This window comes from Rhinolophus sinicus, linkage group LG02 (genome assembly GCF_036562045.2).
Source record: "Rhinolophus sinicus isolate RSC01 linkage group LG02, ASM3656204v1, whole genome shotgun sequence".
Taxonomy (NCBI): domain Eukaryota; kingdom Metazoa; phylum Chordata; class Mammalia; order Chiroptera; family Rhinolophidae; genus Rhinolophus; species Rhinolophus sinicus.
In genome coordinates, this window is record NC_133752.1 from 194,654,581 (window position 1) to 194,681,304 (window position 26,724).

Below are 26,724 nucleotides of genomic sequence, written 5' to 3' on the forward strand. Positions count from 1 at the left end.
CATTTGCAACTTACCAGGTTTCTACAAGTGAATATCTAACTTTATAGAATGTGGGCCTAATCAGTAGTAAATAGAAAGGCAAACGTGTGTTTCCATAGAGCCTCAGGTGACTTTTAGGTGGGCAGGTTAGGCATGGTTACCTCTAGTATGACTTCAAAGGCACACTCCTTTTTTTTCCCCCCTCATTTTCAAGTTCAGATAATTTTTCTTAACAAATCACAGTTGGGTTCAAGAGCTGAGAGATGACTGGATCTGAGGTGGAAGAGAGTCCTTGGTGAAAGTAATTGTAAGTCCTTCTGAAATGGAATTGTGAAATCCAGAAAGGAGAAGTGGTAAGAAGCAGAGAAGGTGAGGCTTGGTAATCACGTTCAGAGAAAGATCCCCTCCCCACCACCCAGAGGCGTGTGTGGAAAAGGCGAGTGGGTGTTTTTCCAGGGTGGATAATGAGATAGGTGAGTGGGAAGTGAAGTCCCTGGGACTAGGAGGGCGCGAATGATAGGAAGCTTTGTTCAAGACGTTACATTGAGATCGAAAGACTATTGGACCAGCAGGATACTCAACCACGATGATTGTCGCTGAGTAGGCCGCAGCGGAAATCAGGCAGGGTATGGAAGTGGAGCAGAGATAACTGATACTGTGGCAGGAGGCCTGCCAGAGGTGCCTGCTGAAGGAAGAAGAAGAAAGCAATGGAACGTGGTGCTGACTGCTGATCACTCTCCCAGTTGAAACTCAGAGCTGGCTCAGGTCCGCTAGTGTTGGGTCAGGGAAGCCAGGACTGGCCAGCTGAGCTGGGGCCCTGTGAGACAGAGCCGGGCAGAGCAGACCAGACCATCTGAGAGTGACTTTGGCTTCCCTTTGTGCCTTCTCTTTCTCTTAATTTTCAAACGTTTTATTTTATTATGTAATACTTGATATATGCAAAGGAATATATGACACATACAAGTATGTGTATGTTATGAAACAGCATTTGAGAAACCCTACCTCCCCACCCAATTGTTTCCTTTGTGGTTTCTTTGCCAGTAAAAGGAGTTCGCTCATCCCTCACTTAAAATAGAGGATGCCTGAGACTAGTTTGCCATCCTGTGTCATTCGGCACCTCCTCCAGACTGCCTTCATCCAGAAAGGTGACCCAGAATCCCATTGAAGTACCTAATGCTGTCCCCACGCTCTGAGCTTCCTAACAGTTGAATGTGCCCCCTGGTGTTTGAGTGGAGTGATTTTAGGCACCGTGTTGCTTGTAAGATATCCCTGTGTTCCTTGTGTTACTGCCTGCATTTCAGGGCTTCTGCATCGAAGGGTGTGGGGGACAGAGGCCACCCAACTCCTTAACTACTTGCTCCTCTGGGTGACTTGAGTGGGGGTGAATAATGTATTAGGTCCTTAGAAAGCAATGGCCATCTTACAAAGCAGAATGATGGTGAAATGGAAAGTTCTCTCACTGTTGACCCTCAGGTTTGATACTGGTCTACATTTGATTGTTTTTTTCTTCTTTTAAGATTTTCTTTTTTTAATTATTAGAAAAAAACATCCTAGGAGGAGAGATTGGATCATCAGCTTGCAAGCAGGACACTCAAGAAGGATAATTGTTGGGAATTAGATTGTGTGTTTACATCCCTCTCCCCCACTGCTCATGGTCTGTCTCGTTCCCAGTGGCTTACACATACCGCACACCATGCTTATTTCTAGGTGCCTGTGTTTGTTGGGCAGAGCTAATGTGAATGACAAGATGAACAAAACTAAATGAAGAAAATTGGGGTGAATGTCCTTGTGACCTTGGAGACGGGACTTTTTAAGTGTAACACAAAACCATGTCATTTTACTACACAACATTAACATTTGTATACGGTCAATTTTGCTATAATGCAACATACGCATTCCTAAAAATCACCCTACTGTAAAGTCATGCAGTAAAAACCATAGGGCTTGTGGGGGAAATGAGATTAGGGTCACAATACTCAAAAACTTCAGAGGTGACCAAAAAAAAAAAAAAAGATAGAGAAAATAAATAAATAGGGAGATAGATTTTTTTTTAAAAAAAGATAGGAACCTAATCAAGCAGCACAGTTTTACAGATGTTAAGTGACTAAGAAATATATAAATACTAAAATAAATATGGCACTTTACCTTGAAAAGAGCTATGGTTTGCTTGTGGAAATGGGCATTGGAACGTCAAAGTTTGTGAGTTATTATTATGAAGTGATGAGAGGAGGGCAACCTGAAGTTGGATGGAAAGTTCTAACCTTTGTAGTAGAGAATAGATGGTTATTTATAATACATGCAGCGACGTGATGAACTGGTGGTGGTTTGAGGTGAGTGCGTGTGTACATTTTGTTATGCCTACGCGCCTCATTTCAGCTGGGTATGGTTTTCTGCATTTTCTAGTGTTTTTCTCATGTGTAAGTAAACACAAGATTCATGTTATGCTCAAATTATTCCTAATATGTTCAACGCATCGGAACAAATTTGAATTTTCAAAATAAGAGTCAAAGCAAAACGGACAGTCAAAAAACAACAACACTATGAATGACTTGTACTAGCTCATAAGTGCCCGGCACTGTGCTGCAGGTTCTATGTGAATTCCCTCCCAGCAACCCCATGAGTTAGGTGTAATTGTTAACCACATTCTATGGGTGAGAAAACTCCTGTTCAGCGAGATAATTTGCCCCAAGTTACAAGGCTAGGACATGGTAACTCTTAATCACTATGCCATTCTTTTTCCTGAACAAATTAAAAGTAACAAAGTGTGGCAAATATTTGCAAATATATAAGAAAACAAATATCCATAGTATATGAAATTTTTTCAAATCCACAAAAAGAGACAACGCAGTAGAAAAAATGGGTAAAAGTCAAGAGCAGACAATTTACAAAGGAAGAAATACAAATGACCAATAAAATAGGGAGGGGAGACATTCGACCTCATTTAGTGCTCATTCATGCAAGTCAGAACAGTTATATATCATTTTCCCCTGCTATCTGATGAACAGAAATAGATGTGGGGAAATGCTGGCAGGAGCAGAGATTGTTGTAAGCTTTCCAAAGCACACATACCTGTCCTTTGACTCAGCCATCTACCTGCTAGAAATTTATCCTAAGGAAATAATCAGATAAGTAAGTGGGAAAAGATTTTTTGTAAACATTGTTAATAATGCTGAGAAATTGAAAACACCCATCCATCATCACTAAATCGTTAAATTCTAGTGCATCAATACAATACAATAAATACAATACAGGGCGGCTGGTGGCTCACTGGTTAGAGCACAGTGCTCATAACACCAAGGTCGCAGGTTCCATTCCCACATGGACCAGTGAGCTGTGCCCTCCACAACTAGATTGAAAATAACAGCTTGACTTGGAGTGAGCTGCACCTCCTCTTCCCCCCACAACTAGATTGAAAATAATGACTTGGAGTGAGCTGCACCCCCCCACACACACACAACTAGATTGAAAACAACCACTTGACATGGAGTTGATGGGTCCTGGAAAAACACATTGTTCTCCAATAAAAATTAAATAAATTCATACAATACTGTACAATACAATAATGTGGGACTCTCAGAAAGGATGATGTGATATCCAGTATCCATAATGGGTGACAGTGAATATTCTTCAGGCTTTACTAGGCAAAGGTAGCAGGGTCCAAAATAGCATCTTCACTGTGATGATCCCGTTTTCCTAAAACCATTCGCACACATGGGCCTGCTTGTGTACGAACAAGCCCTGGATAGGAAAGAGTCTGGATAGACACACATCAAAACAGTGACAGTGGGTGTCGGGGAGGTAGAATTGCTGGATGGTTTGTTTTTATTATTTGTTTTCAGTTCTAAATTTTTCTATAGTGAATAAGTTACTTTTATGGTTTAAAAAAGAAAAATACTTTTAAACATTGTCTAACACAAGGTGCATGACAAATACAAAATACAAGAATAAATAACCTTTGTAAAATAGTTCTCCTGGCACCTGACAGGGCTGGGTAACAAATACCCGCTAAAGGACTATTGGCTGACTGCGTTTTGGAGACAATGTTACCCCACTTGGGGCTTCAGATTCTTTCTTCCTGACCAGAATCAATCTGCCCGGATTACGAGTTACCTTACTTGCAGGTAGATGCCGCTAGACTGAGAGCAGGGCAAAGTGATTTATGTTACTTCCAGGTCACGAGCTCCATAAAGTGCACGTGAACTTGAGCTCTCTGGATGACTGGTTGCAGTGCACAGGTGACAGCTGGAGCCTCTGATTTTGGTTACCTGCTTTTAAAGAGCCCAAAACCCAGGTATCGTTTCTTGGGGCCCAGCCTGCTTTATTAGCAACTTAACCCTTAGTTTAAGAAGCAGTTAATAACTAGAATGTGGCTTGGTGTGGGGGAGGGTACCTAGCAGGAGCACCCCTGTGAGGTGAGCTTGGGTTTGTTTGCAGGCCTGGGGGTGGCGCTCAGCTCCAAAGAGGCCGGTGTCTGGCCCTCATCTCTGGGGGCCGGAGCTCATTTTGCAGAAACTGGAACTTCATTTTCAAGGCTCCATAAAACCTGCGCCTCCTCCCAGGCCTGCCTTTTCTGGGTTTCATGGCTCTCTGCGGAAATTAGAGCCTGTGTCATCAGAGCTGGGAACAGCAAGGAGACATTAGGCTGCTCCCGTGGGGGTAGCTGGGAGTTACAGAGCAAAGCTGAGTCGGGTGGGCCGCGTTCAGGTTGGCGGGAAGGCCTGTGCATCCTGCTGGAGCAAGGGCTCAGAGCCTCTTCCTGTTACTTCTTCCTGCCTATGTTGAGTCTCACCGGGCCACGCCGCTCAGCCCAGTGCCCACCAGCTGGAGATAGCGCCACTGGAGCTTTTCAGGTGTGGGTTGAAAAGGATTTATCTTTTTTTCATTTAAATAGTCGCATTCCATCTGCCTACACACTCTTAACCCTGCTGTGTGAACTGAGCTTTGTGACCTCTGCGGTTACTTCACCACGCCACTATGTTTTCCCCACAAAAGGTTTTGGAGAGCACTCAGGAGTCAACATAAGTGGAGCCAAGTGCCTGTGTAGTGGATGCTTTAGAAGCACCACCAACAGGGACCTTTATAAAGGTCTGCCCCTCACCAAGCACTTGGCATAGATTATTTTATTAATCCTCACAACAAAGAAGCTGAGTGAATATCCTTAAGGCACCCTTTGTGGTGAGGAAACCCAGGGGTAGAGAGAAGTGACTTGCTCACGTTCACACAGCTGGTTTGGTGGTACCCTTGAGACCCCTCCCCCTTAGTGCCCAAGCCTGTGCCCACCTGCCAGACCGCTGGCCCCCACCCTCCTCAACGTCCTGTGGAGGAACCAGCAGGAGAGATGTTCTTTTGGCTCATATCTCAGGCCTCTGTGTCAGTTCCCCAGAACCGGTGTTAGGGGAATTCTGGAAAGCGCAACCAATTGTTAGGTTTCTCTTAATCATTTTCTTACAGCTTTTTATAATCTTGTGTTGCATTTGGAATGTGTCCGCACCGAATTGTGTTTTGTTTAAATTTTGTGCTGAGTTGGAGGACATTCCTTAGTTTCATCCTGTATTAAGGAATTGGAATTGTTTGGTACGAGGGACAGTACCTGGCAGTCTGCCCATTTTCTCCCTCTCACACGACAGGCTGAGTGGGGACAGAGCAGTGCTGAGGTGTTGGTAAATAATACCACCGCGCAGGCTTTACGCTTGTGAGATGCTGTTTTGCCAACAGGTTGAATCGACTGGACACTTACAGTGCTGCTACACTCCCGTCGTCCTATGTGGAGGTCACACTAGAAGGCCCAGTAGCATTCAGCCTAACACAAGGCTCTTCACAGCCCAGCACCCCTGCCCCACACACGCATGTACACGCTGTTAGAGACCCGGGAGGGACTTGTGGGTGGAGGTTTGGGGAGATTAATGGAGACGGTGTTGTTGTTTTTTTTTGGGGGGGAGGATATTGTTTGTTTTTTATTTTGGTACCAAATCAGAGCATCCCGTGGCCTTGAGGGTATGGAGAGGGGGGTTCCCACAGTTTGGTAGCTTTTGGGGAATGTATTGGAAAGGAAAGGAGGGGAGATGTGGACAGCATAGAGAATTGTAGATCTGAAAATGTCTGGGACAAAGCTGAGGCTCCAGACTCCTAATGGGGAGCAGCCCTCTGAGGAGGAAGGGGTCATGAGAGGTCAGTTATTAGTCATGGACTGAGTTTGCTTTTGGTAAACCTTTAAGGGGGTGAACCAAGGGAGGAGGCCCTAGAAGCAGGCTCGGGCCCTTTGGGCTGGGAATTCTGGGGTCCCAGGTTCTTGGAGCATGATCTAGACAGAGGGCATGGTCTCCAGGTGGACACATCCCGTTGGCCCCACAGACTCTGCCCAGAGGGAGGGGACACAGCCAGAGGAGGGCCAGAGCTGGCCCTCTGAAACATGGAGTCCAGGACCCAGGTTGCTCTTCCCTGACCTTCTGGCAGTGAATGCACAAAGCTGGGGCACAGAGACCTGGCTGTGGATGAGCTGTGTGACCTTGGCCAGCTTAGTTCCCCGTTCTGGATTTCCTGGATGATTTTCCATCATGACTTGGGGGCCACCAACGTCATTGTCCCTGGGTGCTCCTAAGGGTACCAGCAGTGCCCAGGGCTGTGCCCGTCTTGGAGAGAAGGCCCAGAGCCTGCCTGTGAAGGCGAGTTCAACAGACCAAGGCCTGTCCTGCTGTTCCTTGGTTGGCCGTTTTGGCCTGGGTGATTCCCCATGAAGAGGGAGGTGAGGGTTTCCTGACCCATTTCTGCTGTGGTCTCGGGAAGGCCACGGGATTTTTTTGATGCCTTAGTTTCTTGAGCGAATTTGAAAGTTAATAGATATTTTGGATGGCAGTAAATGGACTCCTTTTCATTTGTTCACAGAAATGCTGCAGTTCGTCAGCAATCAAGTGGGAGAGTTCCCTGACTTGTTCTCAGAGCAGCTGTGTAGCTCCTTCCCCAGCGGCAGTGCTAGTGGCGGCAGCAGCAGTAATGGCAGCGGCGGCAGTAATGGCAGCGGCGGCGGGTCCGGAGCCGGGGACCCCTTACTGCAGCGGTCCTTCAGCCAGGTCCCACTGCCTTCCTTCTCTCCCTCGGCCACCTCCTCCCAGGCTCCAGCCCTGCAGGTCAAGGTTTCCCCCACCACGGTGCTCACTCCGCCAAGGGCAACTCCTGTCCTTCAGCCCCGCCCCCAGCCCCAGCCTCAAGCTCAGCTGCAGCAGCAGACCGTAATGATCACCCCGACATTCAGCACCGCTCCCCAGACAAGGATCATCCAGCAGCCTCTGATATACCAGAACGCAGCCACCAGCTTTCAAGGTGACTCAGAAGTCAGATATGATAGCGACGGGTTGGTTCAGAAGTTTCTGTGCCAGTTTCCCTATACTTCCGAGGTAGATGGCGGTATACAGTTCTGTCCTCTGGGAGTGACAGAATCTATCGATTTGGTTCTGTCTGCATGAGGTTTTGGTAACTGGCAGTAAGACACCAACAGGGTGACAAAGTTGGACCTCAGGAGAATGCAATAAATTGATATTTACATAGTAAAAAAAGAATTTAAGAGTAAGACTGCAAATTTAGATGCAAAACTGGTTTATGTCCTACAGTTCACACTCTGCCTCTTCAAATACCTTAATATCTATTCTGTCTGCCTGGAGGACACTTGGTCAAAAAAATCCAACAAGCAGAGTAGACCGAGGGCTGTCTTGGTAACTAGAGGTGGAGGCTGGAGTAAAATTAGTCTTGAAACTCACCCAGGCAACAGCCAGCTTTCTGCTCCTGTCAGCTGAGAACCGTTCATCCAGCGAACACCTCCTGAGCATCCACTACGGAGAGGAAATACAAGTTTTAGTATAAGTGCTAGGTCTCCGAGTAGCAGCCCTCCTAGTGAGCTGGTCGTCTGTTGAGTGACTGAATGACTTCCCATAGCAAGCGGTGGCCCAGCGCCTTTTCACTAGATTGCCCTCTTGCCCTATGCGGAGCCCTGGGTGGGATTAGAACTGCTCTGACAGTTCTTGAGGGGGTTCCCAGGGTTCCGTGGCTGGGGGAAGCATCAAGGCAGAAAGCTGAGACAGTCACCCCAAAGTACACTTTCCGTTTGTTTCATAGGAGGAAATGAAGCCCCGGGAGTTGCTGGTTTTCAACATCTGTTAACTCCCTTGCGGGGCGCAGTCGTGGTTCTGAGGAGCTTCCCTCACCTCCACCCCAGCTTCCAGAGTAATAAAACAATGTGTGCTCGTTCCCTCAGAAATTGATGCAGCCCTTCTGGGATGTTCTTGTTATCTAGACCAGCTTGTAAACAGCTGTGCGTGTCTTCTTCAGCAGCAGCTGGGGACTCGGGACCATTATGAGGCATTCCATCGTGGGTTATTGCTGCAGCGACAGTGAGTGCGTTCCTCGTCCGTGTGACTTTTTTCTCCTCTTTTCCCAAGTCCTTCAGCCTCAAGTCCAAAGCCTAGTGACATCCTCCCAGGTGCAGCCAGTCACCATTCAGCAGCAGGTGCAGACAGTGCAGGCCCAGCGGGTGCTGACGCAGACGGCCAATGGCACCCTGCAGACGCTCGCCCCAGCCACGGTGCAGACGGTCACTGCGCCCCAGGTGCAGCAGGTCCCGGTAGGTGGCCAGCGAGGGCGCGGGGAGGCACCACTTGGGGCTGTTGGCTGCTCTTCAGCTGAAGATGTGGTCTACTTCCTAAGAAAGACCATCAGAGTATAAGGGAGCAGCTTGTTGGGGGTTATCGGTGCCTGGTCCCTGCAAGGCACCAGTGAGCTCGGTATAGAGACCTGGCTGAGATCCCATCTGAGGCTGCACGCTGGTCTCCCAAAGACTCAGTAAACGCCGGTGTAGTGATTGACTCATGTATGCAGATAATGGGTATAGCGCTGGAAAGAAAGGTGCCAACATGTTTTTAAGTCACGTATCATAGTGGACTGCGCTTTCTTACTAACAAAGTAATTTATCTTAAAAAAAAAAAAATCTTGGGCGGCCAGTTAGCTCAGTTGGTTAGAGCGCGGTGCTCTTAACAAGGTCACCGGTTTGATCCCCACATGGGCCACTGTGAGCTGCGCCCTCCACAACTAGATTGAAACAACTGCTGGACTTGGAGCTGATGGGTCCTAGAAAAACACACTTAAATAAATAAAAGTTTAAACAAATGTTGGTTTATCATTTTTGCTTCTCAGCCAGGTTCCTAGCTTTCCTGAGTTTGTCCAAAATCAGACCTCTCTCCCTGTCATCATCCACCCTACGCCAGGCCTGCTCTTGCCCTGCTAGGCCACGGGCACTGCTCTTCTCGAAGTCTTTCAGCCTTAAAACTCCGGACCCTCTTTAGCTCTACTCTTCTTTCTCCCCCTCAACCCAGTCATCAAGCTGTAGTCTCAGGTTCATGGAAATTTTATTTTCTCTTTCTTTCCTCAAGAGCCTATGCAGTAAGAAGCTAATGCAAAATAGAAAAATAATGCTACCTTCCTTTTCCTTTTCTTCCTTGCCTGTCCAGGTCCTGGTGCAGCCTCAGATCATCAAGACAGATTCCCTTGTTTTGACCACACTGAAGACAGATGGCAGCCCTGTCATGGCCACAGTCCAGAACCCGGCCCTCACCGCCCTCACTGCCCCTCTCCAGACAGCTGCCCTGCAAGTACCAGTAAGAGCCACCTTCCCTCCGGCCCCCCGCCTCCTTTCTGGGAGGTGTTAGGCCCCAGATGTGTTAACAAGCGTCTGCATGCTGAGTGGGTGCAGAAGCTTTATGGAATGTATCAGTCGAATTGCAGATATCACCCCCTTAGTTTCTTTTCCCCTGGAGACGTTGCACCAGTGCGTGTTGTATGGGAATACCAGGGTCGGGAGTGGGAGGGGAACAGCAGAGGCGTCCCCGTTCCTGGGCGACAGCTCTACACAGGACCGGCTGCCTCTATGTCCCTGCTGATGGAGGTTTGGTTTCTGAAGGGTCCTAGACCCATGAGGCAGGGAGGGGCTCCAAGGTGAGGGACTTGGAAGGCACCCAACCCTCAGTTGTAGGGTTTCAGCCACTTTAGTATCTTGTGGCAAGAGAGTCTGACAGAGTGAAAGGTGATGAAAATTTGAAAACAAGCTTGATTTATAAAAGCCCAAACTGGAAACCACCCAAATGTCCATCCAAAAGGAACTATTGATACAACTACATGAATGAACCTCAGAAATAGTATAATATGTTGAGCAAAAGATGCCTGTCAGGAAAGTTCATGCTGAAGATTCCATTTGTATGAAGTTCAAGAAGAGCAAAACTAAGCTCTAGTGATAGGCGTCGGAGCAGATTACAAGAGGGGGAAGGGCAGGCGTTACTGGGAAGAGGCACGAGAGAACTTTCTAAGGGGGTAGGTTTCGCTCTGTGTCTCGGTCTGGGTTACCTTAGTTACTTACGTGTGTACACATGTGAAAATTCATCAAGCTGTATACTTAAAATGTGTGGATTTTATTATGTATGAATGATTTCTTGATAACTAATGAAATTGAACAGCTTTTTATTTGTTCGTTGGTCATTTGGATATTTGAGGCCATTTATTGAACAAAATTAAATAGTAAAAATAGAAACAGAGGGGAAAGTAGATTTGAGGGGGGAAATGGGGGAAATCTCTGTGGTTGGCCTATTTATTTAATCAAATGGCTCTGATGAGATTGTCATTTCTGCCCTTGAGCTTTTTGGTGGCCAAATTGTTAAGGAAATGCAGTAAGTTGCTTACTTGTCATGTGTGGGGGGAACCGTGTCATACACTAGGAAAAGGTTTTCCCTGGGGCCAGAGGGTTGTGTTGAGCTGTGTGCGGGCTCAGAGGTGGATCATGGTTTGACAGCAAAGCAGAGATTGTATGACTTGTTTCTGGACTCCTAGATCGAAGGTGAAGACACATTTTCCCACATTAACCCTATTGAACTATGATTTGTGGACAGTGATTCTGAAAGGGACATAGTAACTGAGGTACTGTGGTTCCTCAGGCTCTTGGGGGCCTGACTTAATCCAGAAAGGGTCTCAGACCACGCAGAGCATTGCCAGCTGATGCCACATAGCCAAGGCCACAAGTTTGTTTTGTGAGGTCACCTTACTAGACGAACCACAGGGTGATTGTGCCCTGTGTCTGTGCCTGTTGTAGACCCTCGTGGGCAGCAGTGGGACCATTCTGACCACAATGCCTGTGATGATGGGGCAAGAGAAAGTGCCCATTAAGCAGGTACCTGGGGGAGTCAAGCAGCTCGAGCCCCCCAAAGAAGGAGAAAGACGGACGACACACAACATCATTGAGAAGCGATATCGCTCCTCCATTAATGACAAAATCATCGAGTTGAAGGACCTGGTCATGGGGACAGATGCCAAGGTAGGTGCCAAGCAAAATGGTGTTTCATGCCCTACCATCTCCCCTCTACTTGTCTTTGCCTCCGGAATTTAGGAATCTCCAGGCTGGAGTTAGAGGTGCTTTCTTATTTAAAGCATGTTGGGGTTTTTCAAGATTACAAAATATTAACCAACAGAAGGGGACTTTTGGAGGTTGGTTAGACAGTGGCCTGCCTGGACCTTTGACCCCTGTCTGCAGGGATCACGAACCCAAGTCACAGGCAGAGGAACCCCTGCCACTCCCTGGGGGCCAGACACACAACTGTGTGTACCCTGGAGTCAGCCGATAGCATTGCTGGCATGTTTAATTGTGTTCAGGGCAGCTAGCAATATTTCTACCTGTTAGGGAAGAGAGAAACTGGAGATTGGGTCTTTGATTAACAGCAAATAGAGGAAATTGATTTTTCATCAATTTCTGGTATTTCAGTGAATATGTCTTCTGGCGCATAATTTTTTTTTTCACCTATTCTCTTTTGTCTCACCTCTATTTTGAAAGAAAACTCTACTTCCCTTGATGCCAACAGATCTGAAAGGTACTAATATACCTTTACCATCCAACAGTGCTCTGTTTTTTTGTCATTTGTTTTTCTTAAAGTCTGTTTGGTGCTAGGATTATTATAGGAAGTAGTCGTAATAACTAAATTTATTTATCAAGTGTCACTATGTGCCAGGCAAGGAGCTAAACTCTTTACATGTATCACCTTATTTAGCCCTCACCGCAAGCCTATAATTTATATAATCATCATTATCCCAATTCGAAGGAGGAGGAAAGTGAGGTTCAGAGATAGCAAGCCACCTGTCCTGGTAGCACAGCTCATCAGTGGGAGGAGCCAGCATCTGGACCCGGCCCCTCCTATTCCAGAGCCAGGCTCTCCCCTCAAGAGCTCTAGGCCTCTGCTCTCCTCACGGTGCCGCCTGCACTGATGCCACTGTGTTTCCACCCATCTTCCTTCCCAGATGCACAAGTCTGGCGTCCTGAGAAAGGCCATTGACTACATCAAATACTTACAGCAGGTCAATCACAAACTGCGCCAGGAGAACATGGTGCTGAAGCTGGCAAGTCAGAAAAACAGTGAGTGTTCTCATTGTCAGACCTCCTGGTTACAGGAGAAGTCCTGTGCTGGGCACTGGGGGGGCCCACAGATGCATATGAGGTGCCTCCAGCGGTGGAGCAGGTACAGGGGCCGTCGCCTCTTGCCCCACCTGGGCCCAGGTGGGGCTCTGTAAAAACGGGCCATTTGCCAGGTGGGGTTTTCTTTGCAGAACTCCTGAAGGGCATCGACCTAGGCAGCCTGGTGGACAATGACGTGGACCTAAAGATGGATGACTTTAATCAGAATGTCCTTCTGATGTCCCCTCCGGCCTCTGACTCGGGGTCCCAGGCCGGCTTCTCTCCCTACTCCATCGACTCTGAGCCCGGAAGCCCTCTGTTGGATGAGGCAAAGGTATAAGCTTTCGAAATCCCCTAACCCCGGGATCTCTCCCATCTCCTCTAAGTTGATAGTGGGGAGGCTGCCCAGTGTGCAAAGGTCCTGGACTGGAAAGGAATGGGAATTGTGTGAAATTAGCCAGGCCCTGGAGAATAAAGAGAAAAACTGACTCTGGGGGCGGGAAACAGCCCTTATTATTTTCCCTCCAAAGAGTTAGTATAACTGGTTCAATGTAGTCCTGTTTAACTGGTCTCTGTTGAAAGGGCCCTTCAGAGAGGAATGAGGGCCAAATCCAGAGCTGCGGTGGGGTGCTAGGCATTGCTGGAGGCACCTCATTACTTCCCTCGCCCGTAATGGGCCTGGCAAGACCACTTTGTGAGGTTCATCCGTTGATTTAGGACAGGGCTGCCTCTGGGTCCTCTTCCAGAGATGATTACAATTTGCAATCTGCAAATAACGTTCCAGCCAAGGGCCTTTGATAGACTAAGAAAGCCCCTGGCAGTTGTTTAAAAGAAGATGGGGAGCCTGCGGAGACCACTGGGTCTGTCTGTACTGTATTTGGACACTGGCGCTTTCTGACTCGGAAAGCCCAGATTTCCCTTCCAGTGTACGTTTTTGATCACACTGGTCATCGTATGTGTACTTAATTTTACTAAGGAAGCTCTGTTTTTGAAATATTTTATAAATACGTTTGTTTGATAACAAAAGGCCATGCGACGTATACATTGAATTAGCTAGGTATGTGAACATCAGAAGAAATTCTCAAATGGTTTTTAAATATTGCAAAGGAGTGGCATGATGTGTACACTTTGGGAGTCAGGAGAGTTCCAGCTCCAGCTTTCCTCCCTCCCTCTCTGTGGGCTCCCCGGGTGGGCAAGGCCTCTTCCTCCAGTCCTCCCTCTGTAAAATGGGCAGGAAAAAAGGCCACATCATAGTTTTAGAACAGGCAAGCTCCTATGCGTAGATCCACACTAAAGTATGGTCTTCAATCAACACTACTGAGGTGTAATTTGTGTGCAATAAAGTATACTTATTTTACGGTGATATTCTGTATTATCATCCGTACACTTAGTAACTAACACCATAATCAGATAGAATATTTCTGTCACCCACCAAGCTCCTTGGTACACCTTTGTAGGTTCACCCCCCCCACCCCCCAGCCTCAGACAACTACTGCTCCGCCTTCTGTCACTTAGGTTAGTTTCGCCTGTTGTGGACTTACACAGAAACAGAATCGTGCGGGGTGCTGTCTTGTGATGGAGCGCTATTTTAAAAGCACAACTCATTTCCCTTTGGTCTTTAGAACATGTTCTTTGCCTGGGTGGCCAGAGGGTGAGTGCTCCGGTGTTTGAGCCGCAGTTGGACAATTAGGGACTTCTTAGTTCCCTCCTGGCTTTACTCCTGTCTGACTTAATGGTCTTGAATTTAGTCTCACAAACTGATTCTGATATATACAGAGGGTGCCCAAAAAAAATGTATACACATTTTAAGAAAGGGAAAAACTTAAATACTCAGTATATACTGATAACAAAAGATGAACACAAGTCACGTTTGACTTCTGCAATGACAAGAGGTGCTCAAAAACACTTCTGATGACGGCGAACTACTGCTTGAGCAACATTGACCAAAGTGTCCACTTGTATATATTTTTTTGGCACCCCCGGTATAGAAAAGTAAAATGCAATAAAAATCCATGCAGTATCATTCATTCTAACCTCTGGCCCTTTTTTGAAGGTCAAAGATGAACCGGACTCTCCTCCCATAGCGCTGGGGATGGTGGACCGCTCGCGAATCCTGCTGTGTTTCCTCACCTTCCTGTGCCTCTCCTTTAACCCCCTGACTGCCCTGCTGCAGTGGGGAGGGGCCCACGACTCTGACCAGCACCCATACTCAGGCTCGGGACGCAGCATACTGTCACTTGAGTCAGGTGGGTGGAGGGCCCTGGGTGCAAACTGCTCAGCTCGTCCAGCAGGTCCCAAAGGGCTTTGGTAGTGGGCCCGCACCTACTGGCTTCTGAGAGGAGCTGGCATAACTCACGTTTTGGAAGTAACAGCAAACCCGAGTTCAGTCAGAAAGAGCAAAACAAATCAGGAACCCATCCTGTCACTCCCTGGGGATGGGAACAGGGTGGGGAGTTACCTATTTGAAGGAGGATGTGGTGGTTTTGCCTCAGTCGTGAAAGCAGTGGCCTAAGCCCCTTGGCTAGCAGGAGTTTCTGTGGCACTCGGCTCCCTAATGACAAGGGCTCCAGGGTTTCTGTTGAGGCTCTGGAACTGTCCCAAATTCTCCCGTGTGGATTATTTCTATCCCAAGTACTTAGACATCGTTAGTCGTGAAGCAGTCTTGTTATCCGCCCTTTCTTCTGAAAATGAGGTAGAAAGCTCTTTTCCTTCACAATGCTGGGGGTTGGTCAGGTGCCCTGCAGTCCCCGGGGCTGCTCCAGGGGGCCCCCTCCTCATGGGTCAACTGAGACGCTGCTCTTTAGGTTCCGGGGGCTGGTTTGACTGGATGATGCCAACGCTCCTTTTGTGGCTGGTGAATGGTGTGATTGTCCTGAGCGTCTTTGTGAAGCTGCTGGTCCACGGGGAGCCAGTGATCCAGCCACATTCACGCTCCTCCGTCACCTTCTGGAGGCACCGGAAGCAGGCAGACCTGGACCTCTCCAGGGTGAGTTCTGCCGTCCACTTTCCCCCATCTTCCCCCAAGCTCAGCTGATAACTCAGCATATTCAGCTGATAACTCAAGTATTCAGTGTTGAATACCGCACTGAATAAAGTCCTGTGTTAGGGCCTGTGTTAGGCGAAAGGAGGCAGGGACCCTGCCCCTAACAGGCACCTGTGGGTAAATAATTCCATGGACACAAGATGACAGGAAGCATAAAGTGCTGTGGGAGCTGGGGGCAGAAGAGGCGTCCTGGCTGAGGGGACCCGGGCTTGAGCAGGGCAGACAAGAGCAGGAAAGATCTGCAGCGGAGAAGAAGGCGTGGAGAGACGGGACGTTGGGGGCCCAGCGAGTAGATGGGTGTGTCTGGAGTGCAGGAAATGCGAGGAGAGGAGAACGAAGGCTGGTAGTGTAGCTAGGACCCACACTGGAGACGTCTTTCACTAGGAACTCATTTGAGGCTTTTTCCCAATTCTGTAGAGAACCAGAAAGGTTTTTGAGTAGGAAAATGAGCTGAAAGCTTTCTTTTGAAATCAACAAAAGAGAGTTTATAGGAAGGATTCTGGGATAACTCACAGCACTGAAGGAAGCGTCTTGGGAGGAACAAGAACCAGAACCCCCTGAGCAGAAAAGCGGGGGCCTGCTGTCCCCTCCTGAAACTGCAGTGCCCACAGAGGGAATCTGATTGAGCAGCCTGGGTGTGTCCGCCGTGCCCAGGGCTGTGGCTGCTGGAATGTTGATGCAGGTTCCAGTCTGTGTTTAGAATGTCTTCCTGGTGGCTGTGTAAAGGATGGGTGGGAGGAGGGAGACACAAAATGCATGGGAGCCAGTAGGGGACGCTTAGAATAGGCCAGGGGGAGGTGGCAAGGACATGGAATTGAGAGGACAGGCAGGAATTCAGGAAAGATTAGAGCTTTAAAATGGAAAGAAAGTGACAGAGACGTTGACTCAAAGATGGGGGCGTGGAAGATGAGGTGGGCTCTGTCAGAAGCCATGGTGTCTGGAAGTGCAGGGAGATGGTGAGAAGCGCAGGAGGCCGGCCCTGGGATGAGGCGGGTCGGGACCAGCTGTGTTAGAGGGTGCCCCGGGATAGTTGGATTGGTGAGTCAGAAGAGGCGATGGCCAAAGCCTGAGTCTTGGGACCAGCCAGCCTTCATGGGGAAGGGGGGAATGAGGAGCCACGGGCACAAGGAAAGGCCGCCTCCTTCAAATTCTGAAAGTACGGCTGCTTCTCCTGTCTGGAAAGACGCCACCACCTTAGAGATTGTCATTGTAAGAGCGTTGTCATCCGTTGTCCCCTTGTAATGATGCAGGAAGGCAAGTACAGGTCTCCTCCCCACGGTGATGTGGGAAAGGAGAGGAGAGTTGACTTGTTTCTCAGTAATGAAACAGAGAGAACGGGCTCCGCTGCAGGGCTGTAGATTCTGCACAGACCTTCCCAGGGGCAGATGTCACTGGTCTCCAGGGACCACACTTTGAGGACCTAAAACGTCACATAGTTCGTTGTCTAAATTCATGTGCTCATCTACTGTATGAACGCTATGTACTGTGGGAAACTCTGGAGAGTATTGCCTTGAAGGTAGAACACAGTACAACCCCAATTTAGTGGAAAGGCTGAGAGGAAGTACATCAGAATGTCAGCAGTCATTCTTTCTAGGGTATAAGATTATAAGCGATTTCTCTTTTTTCGGAGCTTTCTGAATTTTCCCAGATTTTCTCCAATGAGCATGTGTTACTCTGGTAATCTGGAGAATGGAGGGAGAGTAAACATTTTTATTAACACACACAAAAAGCCCACCATCAGGCCAGTGCACATTACACCTGCTCCCGCTCTCTAGGGGGACTTTGCGGCTGCCGCTGCCAACCTGCAAACCTGCTTGTCGGTGTTGGGCCGGGCGCTGCCCACCTCCCGCCTGGACCTGGCCTGCAGCCTCTCCTGGAACGTGATCCGCTACAGCCTGCAGAAGCTGCGCCTGGTCCGCTGGCTGCTCAAGAAGGTCTTCCAGCGCCGGCGGGCCACCCCGGCCACCGCGGCGGGCTTTGAGGACGAAGCTAAGGCCAGCGCCCGGGACGCAGCCCTGGCCTATCACAGGCTGCACCAGCTGCACATCACAGGTGAGGGTGCCACGGATACCTGGCTGCACCTCTCCACCCGGTCTGGGTTTGCCAGTTCTCCGCCTCAGCTGAAGACCCTGGCTCGCTGGTCTTTCCGAGCCGTTAGACCTCCCACATCCATAGCTGGAAGGATGGCTTGTTGCTGGAGTTCATCAGTGTAAGACACACATACTGTCTCACGTTGACACCTCTACACGTGGGCTGTGTCCTCTATGCTATGGTGTGTCCTGGTTGCGTCGACAGTGTTTTTTCCTTAGTGGTACTTAAATTAATCGTGCAACTTAATGTTGATGGCATCTTAGATTCAATGAAATGTGATCGTTTATTTCATTTGGCGAACTCCTGCTCTGATAGCAAGGCAGCAGGTCTGCAGTGACCCACAGTCAGTGTGTGGGGCCTCCACAGGATGGGTACTTGTTGGGGACGGTTCCGGGAAAGGCTGTCTGGAAAGTCTTGGCCTTGCAAGGAGGATGCATAGCGTTCACCAGCTCTGCAGAAGGGGATGTGCCTTGCCAGGCAGGGGTGTCCCCGAGGAGGAGCCCCACCTGGGGTGGCTCTGAGAATAATTTCTCAGGACGTGGTCACACAGTGAGCTATGCAAGGGAAGGGTGACGGGAGCCAGGGCAGGGATGGGCATGAGGAACATGATGGCGTCATCAGATTTGTGCTGCTGGGGTTGAGAAGATTCCCTCTGGTGGCAGAGAGGATGGATGGAGGGGATTACAGCTAGTGTCCGCGAGGCCACACGGGAGCTAAAGCCAAGGGGACAGGGAGAAAGGGGTGGGGTTGACAGGACGTGGAGACTCACTGGATGTGAAGGTTCAGGAAAGGAGTGGCTAGGATGGTGCCCTGGTTTCTTGAGAATTGGGTGAAAACAGTGTTGCCTCCAACAGAGGTGAGGAAAATAGGAGGAAGAGTTTTCCCGGGAAGAGGTGAGGGGAGTATTCAGAGGGCGGTGGACGTGCTGGAAACTGGGAAAGCGAGCCAGATCTTCCTCCCGGCGAGAATGAGAACCTCGGGAGCTGATGAGAGGGCTTGTGGTGAAAGGGGCCACTCGGGCAGCTGGAAGAACACGCGCGTGGAAAGGGACGGCCGGGGACAGGGAGTCAGGTGCATGCTGTTGGAGAAGGGACCGTCAGATAGGTTTGGAAAAGCTGAGAGGCTTTGTGCCAGAGGAGCAAAGTCAGAGAGGGTTCGAGAAGGGTCAGAAAGCAACAGTGGGATGTGTAGATGGAAATGCGCTGGGCGCCAAGGGAGCTTCTGCCGAGGTGCCAGGCCCCAGGGGAGGACGGGGAGGGGAAGACGAGACAGTGAGGCCTGCTGTGGCGTTTAACACATGGGGTCATGGCAGAGGTCTGGCAGAGTGTCCTTCTCTGCACATTTTCCCAGCTGTGCTCTTCTCTGCCCCCTCGGTGTGCCCTTGGGCTCCATCCCAGGTCTCTGATCAGGAGGCTGTGTCCTAGCATTCCCATTCTGGAGAATTCCAACTGGGATAGTTCATATCACTCATTCGTTCCACATTCACAGAGCACTGTGTGGGCCAGGCCCTGTACAAGACACTGACCAAGGGACAGAGGTGGCTAAATATGGTTCCCACACTGCCCTCTGCCCTCCCTCCCCCAAAGGAGAGCTCGGTGGTACCTCCTGGGAGAGACCGACACCTGACGCCTGTGCAGAATGCCGTATGGGGCTGAGGTCTCTACTCTGATAAAAACACCAGGGAGGCAGGGACCCAGTGGGAAGAATGCAGGGCTGGGTGAGGTCGGCAGGCCTGGCATGGCCACCGTCTGGACCTTTGACCTGGGCCTACCCTGAGGCTCACTTCCCCCTCAGCCAAGGGAGGAGACTGCTTGCCCTGGCCACCAGCCCGCCCCTGAGATGAGGACCAAAGCAAATGACAGTGTGAAGGCCTCAGAGACTTGATGGACCCTTGTGCCTGTGCAAGGTCACTTCAGCCCCTGCCTTCAGGATCACTGTAGATGGGCTGTGCAGCCCTCACACGGGAGGGTATGTAAGCCTGGCCTGGCCATCCAGCTACTAACCTAAGATGTGTCTGAGTAGCAGCGTTCAGTTTTGTGTTACTTGCTCCTCAGAGGGGTACGTGGTTATATACTGTGGAGTCAGTTTATATGAAAATAAATTTAAATCAGTGATTTCACATGTTTTCATTACATCTCTTGCAATGTTTGGAGACACAGGACTGTATTAGCAGAACATGGCTGTGCCATTGACACTGTTTTGGAAAATGTTACCGCAGATACCCTGAGTCCTCTCCAAGGACCTGCAGCATAGCTGCTGCCACTTACACAGAGCCCTGTGCCATAATGTATATTTTCTCTTGTCCCCCGTGAGGTGGAGAGAAACATACAGCTACTAAGTTGCAGAGCTCAGCACTCCACCCAGGACTGTCTGATCACAGAGTTCACGAACTTTCTCCTCTGGCTCTGCTGTCGCTCTGACTGCTAGAGAAAGCAGGAAAAGGCTTGGTTTGGGGGATCTGTCAGCATTGGTTTCTGTTTCTGCCGCCATAGGGAAGCTCCCTGCGGGATCCGCCTGCTCAGATGTCCACATGGCCTTGTGCGCTGTGAACCTGGCTGAATGTGCAGAGGAGAAAATCCCACCGAGCACGCTGGTGGAAATCCACCTGACCGCCGCCATGGGGCTCAAGACCCGGTGTGGAGGCAAGCTGGGCTTCCTGGCGGTGAGTACCTTTAGTCTGTGAGACTGTGCTCAGCGTCTTCAGGAGCTAAGATAGATGTGGGCCCTGCCTGTGGGTGCTGAGCGCCCGGATGGGCAGACATTCATTCAGTGGGTCATTCCACCAGTACTTACAGCAGAGAACAAAATACCGCAATTCCCCTCTCAGGGCCAGCCCTTTCCCGCATAAGCAGGGTTGGCGCCCTGAGGTGAGAAGATTGTTTCAGTGATACAGTGACCCATTTTGGGGATTCATATGGACTTTTCTGCTCTTCAAGTGGTCATAAAAATTCTTGGAATCTTCTGGTTGTGTCTCTTGGTTCTTTTATTCTCTCAGAAGGTATTTATTGGGTTCCTGGTGTTGATCACGGCACTGTGGATCCAGAAATGGAAGCCAGTGCACGTCCGCAGGGAGCCCAGGTCAGACCTGGGGTGGGAACTGTGGTTATCAGCCGCCTCCGATAGAGCCAGCCTTGGGAATTCACAATTGGATATTTCACAGGCTTGTTACCAACTAGTTCACAGCGTCTGCTGACCTCAGGCTTTCTCTCCAGCAGAAATGCCTTTTTGTTCTGTGCTCACTCGGGTAGGCTGCTGAATACATCAGCTGTGTCCAAAACAGAATGATCCCATCTCCGTTTTGTTTCCATATGGCACTGATGAGCTGGGAGTGAACGGGAACGTCCCCTATGGTGGCACTGATGTTTCCTGAAGCGTGTCACGATATCTAAGTGACAAAGGGTGTGGAAAAGCCCAGTGTACTTTCTGAGTCTCTGTCCTGTTTCCGTGACCCTGGATGAGATGTTTGTTCAGCAAACATTACTGAGTCCCTGCTCTGGGCCAGGCACTTCTCGGAGTGAAATGCTGCAGAGAGTGGGACATTTGTCATGTCCTCGGGGAGCGTGCAGTCTGGCAGGGAATCCAGACAAGGGTGGTGTGGGGTGTGGGCTGATCAGGCTGCCACGAGAGCACACTGGGCCCCAGACCCAGGGGGAGTCAAGGGAGCGTTTGGGGCAAGGCAAATCTAGACTGAGAGCAGGACGCGTTGGCCAGTCGGCTTCCCTAGTCTGTTGGTTTGTCCTAGTGCTCTGGGCCGATGTCACACTTGTAACTTCTCTGCCCCCAGAAAGTATTTTTGAAGACGTTAATTTTATTGAAATACAATGTACATATGAAAAACGCACACATTTACAACTTGATGAATTTTTATAAAGTGAACTCACCCTTGTAGCAACCAACCAGGTCAAGAAGTAGAATGTTCCCATCACCCGCAGAAGCCTCCTGCAGGCCTTCTCCATGCTCCCAGCCCCCCAAAGGTAACCAATATTCTGAATTCTGTCACCATAGTTTAAGCCTGTTTGTTGTTCCTGTAACTTTTTATTAAAGTACAGTGTGCATGTAGAAAAGTACATGAATCACAAATATACAGTTCAGTGACTTCACAAAGTGAACAAACACATCTATGTAACCAGCAGACGGATCAAGAAACAGAACACGACCCAGCCCCCAGGAGCCTCCCTTGGGCCCCCCGTGTAGGCAGCAAGCTGCCCCCCCCCCCAAGCCCACCAGCCCCATTAACCACCATTCTGATCACCTCAGCGATTCGCCTCTATCAAAGCTTTATAGAAGGAGAGTAAGTCATACAGTATGCTCTGTATGTGTCTCGCTGCTTCTGCTCGATAGCACGTGCAAGAATCATTTACGTTGTTGCGTACAGTTAGAGATTGTCTGTTCTCGTTGCTGTATAGTCTTCTGTGTGACTGGACTCTTGTCGGTGGACTTTTGAGTTGTTTCCTGTTTTGGGTTGTTACGAGTCGTGCTGCTGTGCATGTCCCATCCCTGTTCATCTCTCCGTGAACACAGGGCTGTCCTTCTAGGAATGACGTTGCTGGGTCAAAGGTTCACCTTTTAGTAGACGCTGCCTCACAGCTTTCCAAAGTGGTTGTACCGACTTCCACTCCCCCAGTGTGTTCTGTGTCCTCACCAAACACGATTGTGTCAATTTTGGTTTCTTAAGCCTTTCTGCTGGTATCTCACTGTGCTTGTCATTTGCATTTCCCAAGTAATTGACAGTGTCAGGCACCTTTTCATTGGCCATTGGGATAGTTTGTTGGCTCTCTGGGTAGTCTCTTAGTCAAGTCTTTCACCTGTTTTTCATTTGGGATGTCTCTCTTTTTATGGATCTGAGGAGTTTTTTAGAACCCGGCTGTAATCCTTTGTTGGGCATGTGCTTTGCGTGTCTTCTCTTACTCTGTGGCTTGTCTGTTCTCTCCCGTAATGGTGTTGATCAATGAGCACACGTTCTTGATGTTCATGAAGTCCATATTATGTGTCTTTTCCTGCACAGTTAGGCATTTTATGTCCTGTTTAATAAAGCTTTGCCCTACCTCAAAGTCCTGAAGATATTCTCCTATGTTATCTGCCGAATGCTTTATTCTTTACTTTTCACACATAGGTCCATAATCCCCCTGGAATTGATGTTTGTATGAGTTGGAAGTAAGGGTGCAAAATGTACTTTCCCATATGGATATGTCTCTGCCCCAGAATGTTACTAAAATGACTGTCCTCTCCCCACTGCACCGAGGCACCTTTCTCGTAAATCGAGTGTCCATGTGTGATGAGTCTGCTGCAGGACGCGCTAGTCTGTTCCAGCGCACCCCCACGGCACCCCCACAATGGCCCAGGCTCCTAATACCATGATAGCTGGACGTGTCAGTCCTCTGGCTTTGGTGACTAGTGTTTGCTCTTTACCTTCCCATGTAAATTTTGGGATCATCCCGTCATCCCCAAAATCGCACTGGGGTTTCCATTGTCCTTATGGCTAAGACACAGCTGTCCTTTACAGAGAACTAGGCCATTTGTGGAAGGCGTATGTGTGGCAGAGGATTGGGAAAATGGTTCCCTTGAAAATTGTCCCTGCTCATGACCGCACTCCCTACCCCCACCCCCGAAGATATTTGGGATGCCCAACTATTGGTAAACAGCTTGACGTGTCTTTCCTCAGAATTTTCTTCCTGCGTTTACTAACATGCATTCTGATTTATTCAATGTGATCATACCAGAAACCTTGTTTTGCCACTTGCCTTTTTCAACCTAACAGTAAGTCCTGGGCCTCTTTCTTTGTCACCTTGTTGTATTCCAGAGGTACGTTGTACACCACACATGTAAATACCAGTGTTGATTGAGCCAGTTCCTGCTCTGGGACGTACGGTTGTTTCCAGTACTTGCAATTACAGACAGCGCTGCTCGGCGCACCCTCACCCGCTGTCTGACCCACTTCTGGTCAAGTCTCTGGAGTGGGTGATGCTGGGTCAAAGGGTGTAAAGATGAGGACATTAATGGTCCTGACAAATTGCATTTTCAGTAGGGTGGGGAAAGGAGGGGAGCTGCCCCTTTTACGGGAAGGGGTGGAGTAAGCGACCCAGACAGTACTTTCCTAATGACGAGGAAGCTTTGAATTCAGTTGAATATATTTAGCTAGTAAATGTGTTATTGTTAACGACCATAATTACCTACTTTTGGCACCACACACCTTCTCAAACTTTGAAATCAGATTGGACACCACCATCTACATTTTTTGTTGCACAGCAATTTTCACACACCACTTGCTTTTTATTACAACTTCCAAAAACTCAGCTTCACAAAGATGTGACATCATCCAAAGGAAGGTCATAGGTCTTGTGTTGAGACCATGAACTCTCTCCATCTAGTGCTTTACATGGTGTCATGTTGAGCATTTCTGTATTTACCTCAAAAATATAACATCCATTGACACCCCTGCGAGTTCCCTGTGGCAGTTTGGGGAGCCTTGGCGCACAATTAGAACCATAGAGTCAGGCCACTGGGAGGACATCCTGCGGTTGGGACTGGCCCTGGGGTACAGGATCTGAGCAGTTCTGAGTCTCCTGCCTCAGCCACTGAATTCAGCAGTTAGCAGATGAGTTATAGGGGAGGGGGCTCCTAGGCCTCCCGGACATTCTGAATTCTGGTGTCTATAAAATTTAGGAAAATTATCATGGGATGATAGTGCCAAGAAAATTAAAAGAGCAACAGAAGTTATTTTCTCAATTTCCCTTCTAGAAGCCGTACTGTGAAATGACTATCTCTGGATTTATATTTTTTATTAATTCAAACCACTAAAAACCCAAGCTTCTTCCTACGCTCTCCCCGCCACCCCACTGAGATGTGTTATAACTAAGGTTCTTCTTTTTTAAGAATTAAGCTGAAAAATGTATTTTAACTTAATGATTTTCTAAATGGCTTCTCTGGGTTTCTCTTTCAATACTACCCACCCAGGCTTTGTTTCTGCTGGTGGGTGCCGTTTGGTCCCTCTGGAGAGACCTGTGGTGCTGTTGCCCCTGGAGCAGCCCATCAGGCATGTGCTCTCAGGGAAGAGTTGGGGAGAGTTGGAGAGTTTCCAACTACTGGAAGGTTCTCTGACTTCAACAGCCCTGGCATTGCCACCGCCACCCCCCCAACCTGATGAGGTTCAGGTTCCTCACTGCAGTTTCTAGCTCAGGTTCAGCAGGTGCTCTGCTGAGGGTCCGCATTTGCTGTCCAGGACTCTGTTTTGAATATGGCGGTCAGCAAAGAGGAGGAAAAGACCGTGATTGGAGATTTCGGCGAAATGTCCCCCCCAGCCCCCTAAGTGCCATGATAATATTAGAGTGAGGCTGTAGAGCAATTTGGCTGCGTCATTTAATCTCAGATTCCGGCAGCCCTCTCCAGACTCCCCTGGAAAGAGACAGTCTTGGGGGGTAGCCAGTTAGCTCAGTTGGTTAGAGCACGGTGTTCATAACACCAGGGTTGCCAGTTCGATCCCCGCATGGGCCACTGTGAGCTGTGCCCTCCACAACTAGACTGAAACAACTATTTGACTTGGAGCTGATGGGTCCTGGAAAAACACATTTAAATAAATTAAAAAAAAAAAAAGAAAAGAGGCAGACTTCTTGGTGGGTGTCCCTGGAGTGCCGCTGTGGCAGTGCTATTTCTGACGGTGGCATTCAACTCTTCTGAAGCCGTTATATTAGCTGATGGCTACTTAGAGCCCAGTAAAGGTCAGAACCATCAGACTGAACCAGAAAAGGAGACAGCTCCCCTCATGGCAGAGGCCAGGGAGGAAGTATGACAGTCAGGGTCCAGGGACCTGGCCCAGCGCCCTCCTGTGGGCTCCTGAGCTCCCAGTGTCTCGTGCTTCTCCCTCCCATCCTTCTCTGCTCAAAGTCTTTCTTGGCCTTTCTTCGAAGGCCAGAAACTAGGCCACTTGTCCTAGTGTCGGTGATGGCGTTTACTTCCAGGTATGTGAGTCCCAGCCCTCCCATTGATCTCCTTTCCCCAGCCTGGTGGTGTTTTCTGATGGGCCCACGGTGGCCGCAGCCAGCATTCTGCCACCCTGATGTCACCCGTGGTCTTTGTCCTTCCACAGAGCTACTTCCTCAGTAGAGCCCAGAGTCTGTGTGGCCCCGAGCGCAGTGCTGTCCCTGACTCGCTGCGCTGGCTCTGCCACCCCCTGGGCCAGAAGTTCTTCATGGAACGGAGCTGGTCAGTGAAGTCAGCTGCCAAGGAGAGTCTGTACTGTGCCCAGAGGAACCCAGGTGAGGACATCTTTGCAGCCATTGGGAACTGGAGAGAGACATGAGAGCTACCAGGACTGCAGGGTGGAAACACAGGATATCAGTCTTATTTTCCCCAAAGCTCAGGGAGGTCGTGAGCCCGGTCAGCAGCTAAGCTGGGTTTGCAGCTCACTTGACATTTGAAGCCTGTGCTCCTCGTGTCAACCAGACTGTATTCTTGCCCTTGTTCTGGGCACTGTGGAGACACAAAGGATGTATGCAGTTGGCTGTTGCTGGCCCGGGTCCCACTGGAAAGCAGACAGACATAGATGGAGCAGTTAGGGAACAACAGGCGACAGGCGCTCATCAAGTGCTCAGAGTGGTGGCCGGGACAGGGCTCCGGGCGTCGGGAGGAGAGGCTGGCTTCCCGTCCCTGGTGTTTGACGGTGATTGGAGTCGACTCACCCGACCTTGAGAGGTAGAGGCTGGATGAGTTGACGCAGACGTGAGCAGCCAGTGGCTTTCCGCTCCCGGCAAGCTTCTCCCCGCTACGCCGTGGGTCTGGGGAGGGGGAGGCGTGTTCCCCAGGGACAGGTGTGTGTCACACATTTTGGGGTGGTCCACTGTCCTTTTTTAAAAAATAGCTATTTCTCAATATAAGAATGTTGAACAGCACCCAAAAGTAAGGATGGAAGCAAAAGCCGTCCTAATTCTCTCAGCCCCTCTTCACTGTCTGCTTTGTCCACACCGTAGATTGTCACTGGCTATCTCACCTCTTGCAGGCTCTAGTTCTAGGCCTTGTCACCCAGAATGTGTTCATAAGTGTCCTGCCTCCTCGTCCTTGTCAAATTGAGGCCCACATGTCTGCTCAGGGCGTGGGGAGGGGGGGCTAGTGAAGCACTGCTTTGGGCCTGCCGGTAGGGACTTGG

The 26,724-nt window shown here is 49.3% G+C and overlaps 1 protein-coding gene across 2 annotated transcripts in view; it reads left to right on the plus strand.

Moving 5' to 3' along the window:
* Positions 1-26,724, plus strand: part of SREBF2 (sterol regulatory element binding transcription factor 2) — a 53,576-nt gene that overhangs the window by 16,007 nt on the left and 10,845 nt on the right. The window contains exons 2-13 of one of the 2 annotated variants that reach the window (XM_074326462.1): positions 4,152-4,270; positions 6,862-7,296; positions 8,409-8,590; positions 9,474-9,620; positions 11,102-11,323; positions 12,298-12,412; positions 12,604-12,785; positions 14,505-14,697; positions 15,256-15,437; positions 17,270-17,546; positions 20,078-20,247; positions 25,669-25,837. In XM_074326462.1, the coding sequence (XP_074182563.1) occupies positions 6,864-7,296; positions 8,409-8,590; positions 9,474-9,620; positions 11,102-11,323; positions 12,298-12,412; positions 12,604-12,785; positions 14,505-14,697; positions 15,256-15,437; positions 17,270-17,546; positions 20,078-20,247; positions 25,669-25,837 (2,272 nt within the window). In that variant the 5' untranslated portion in view covers positions 4,152-4,270; positions 6,862-6,863. The remainder of the gene's footprint in view (positions 1-4,151; positions 4,271-6,861; positions 7,297-8,408; positions 8,591-9,473; positions 9,621-11,101; positions 11,324-12,297; positions 12,413-12,603; positions 12,786-14,504; positions 14,698-15,255; positions 15,438-17,269; positions 17,547-20,077; positions 20,248-25,668; positions 25,838-26,724) is intronic. The other variant, XM_019734509.2, reaches the window with a different exon arrangement.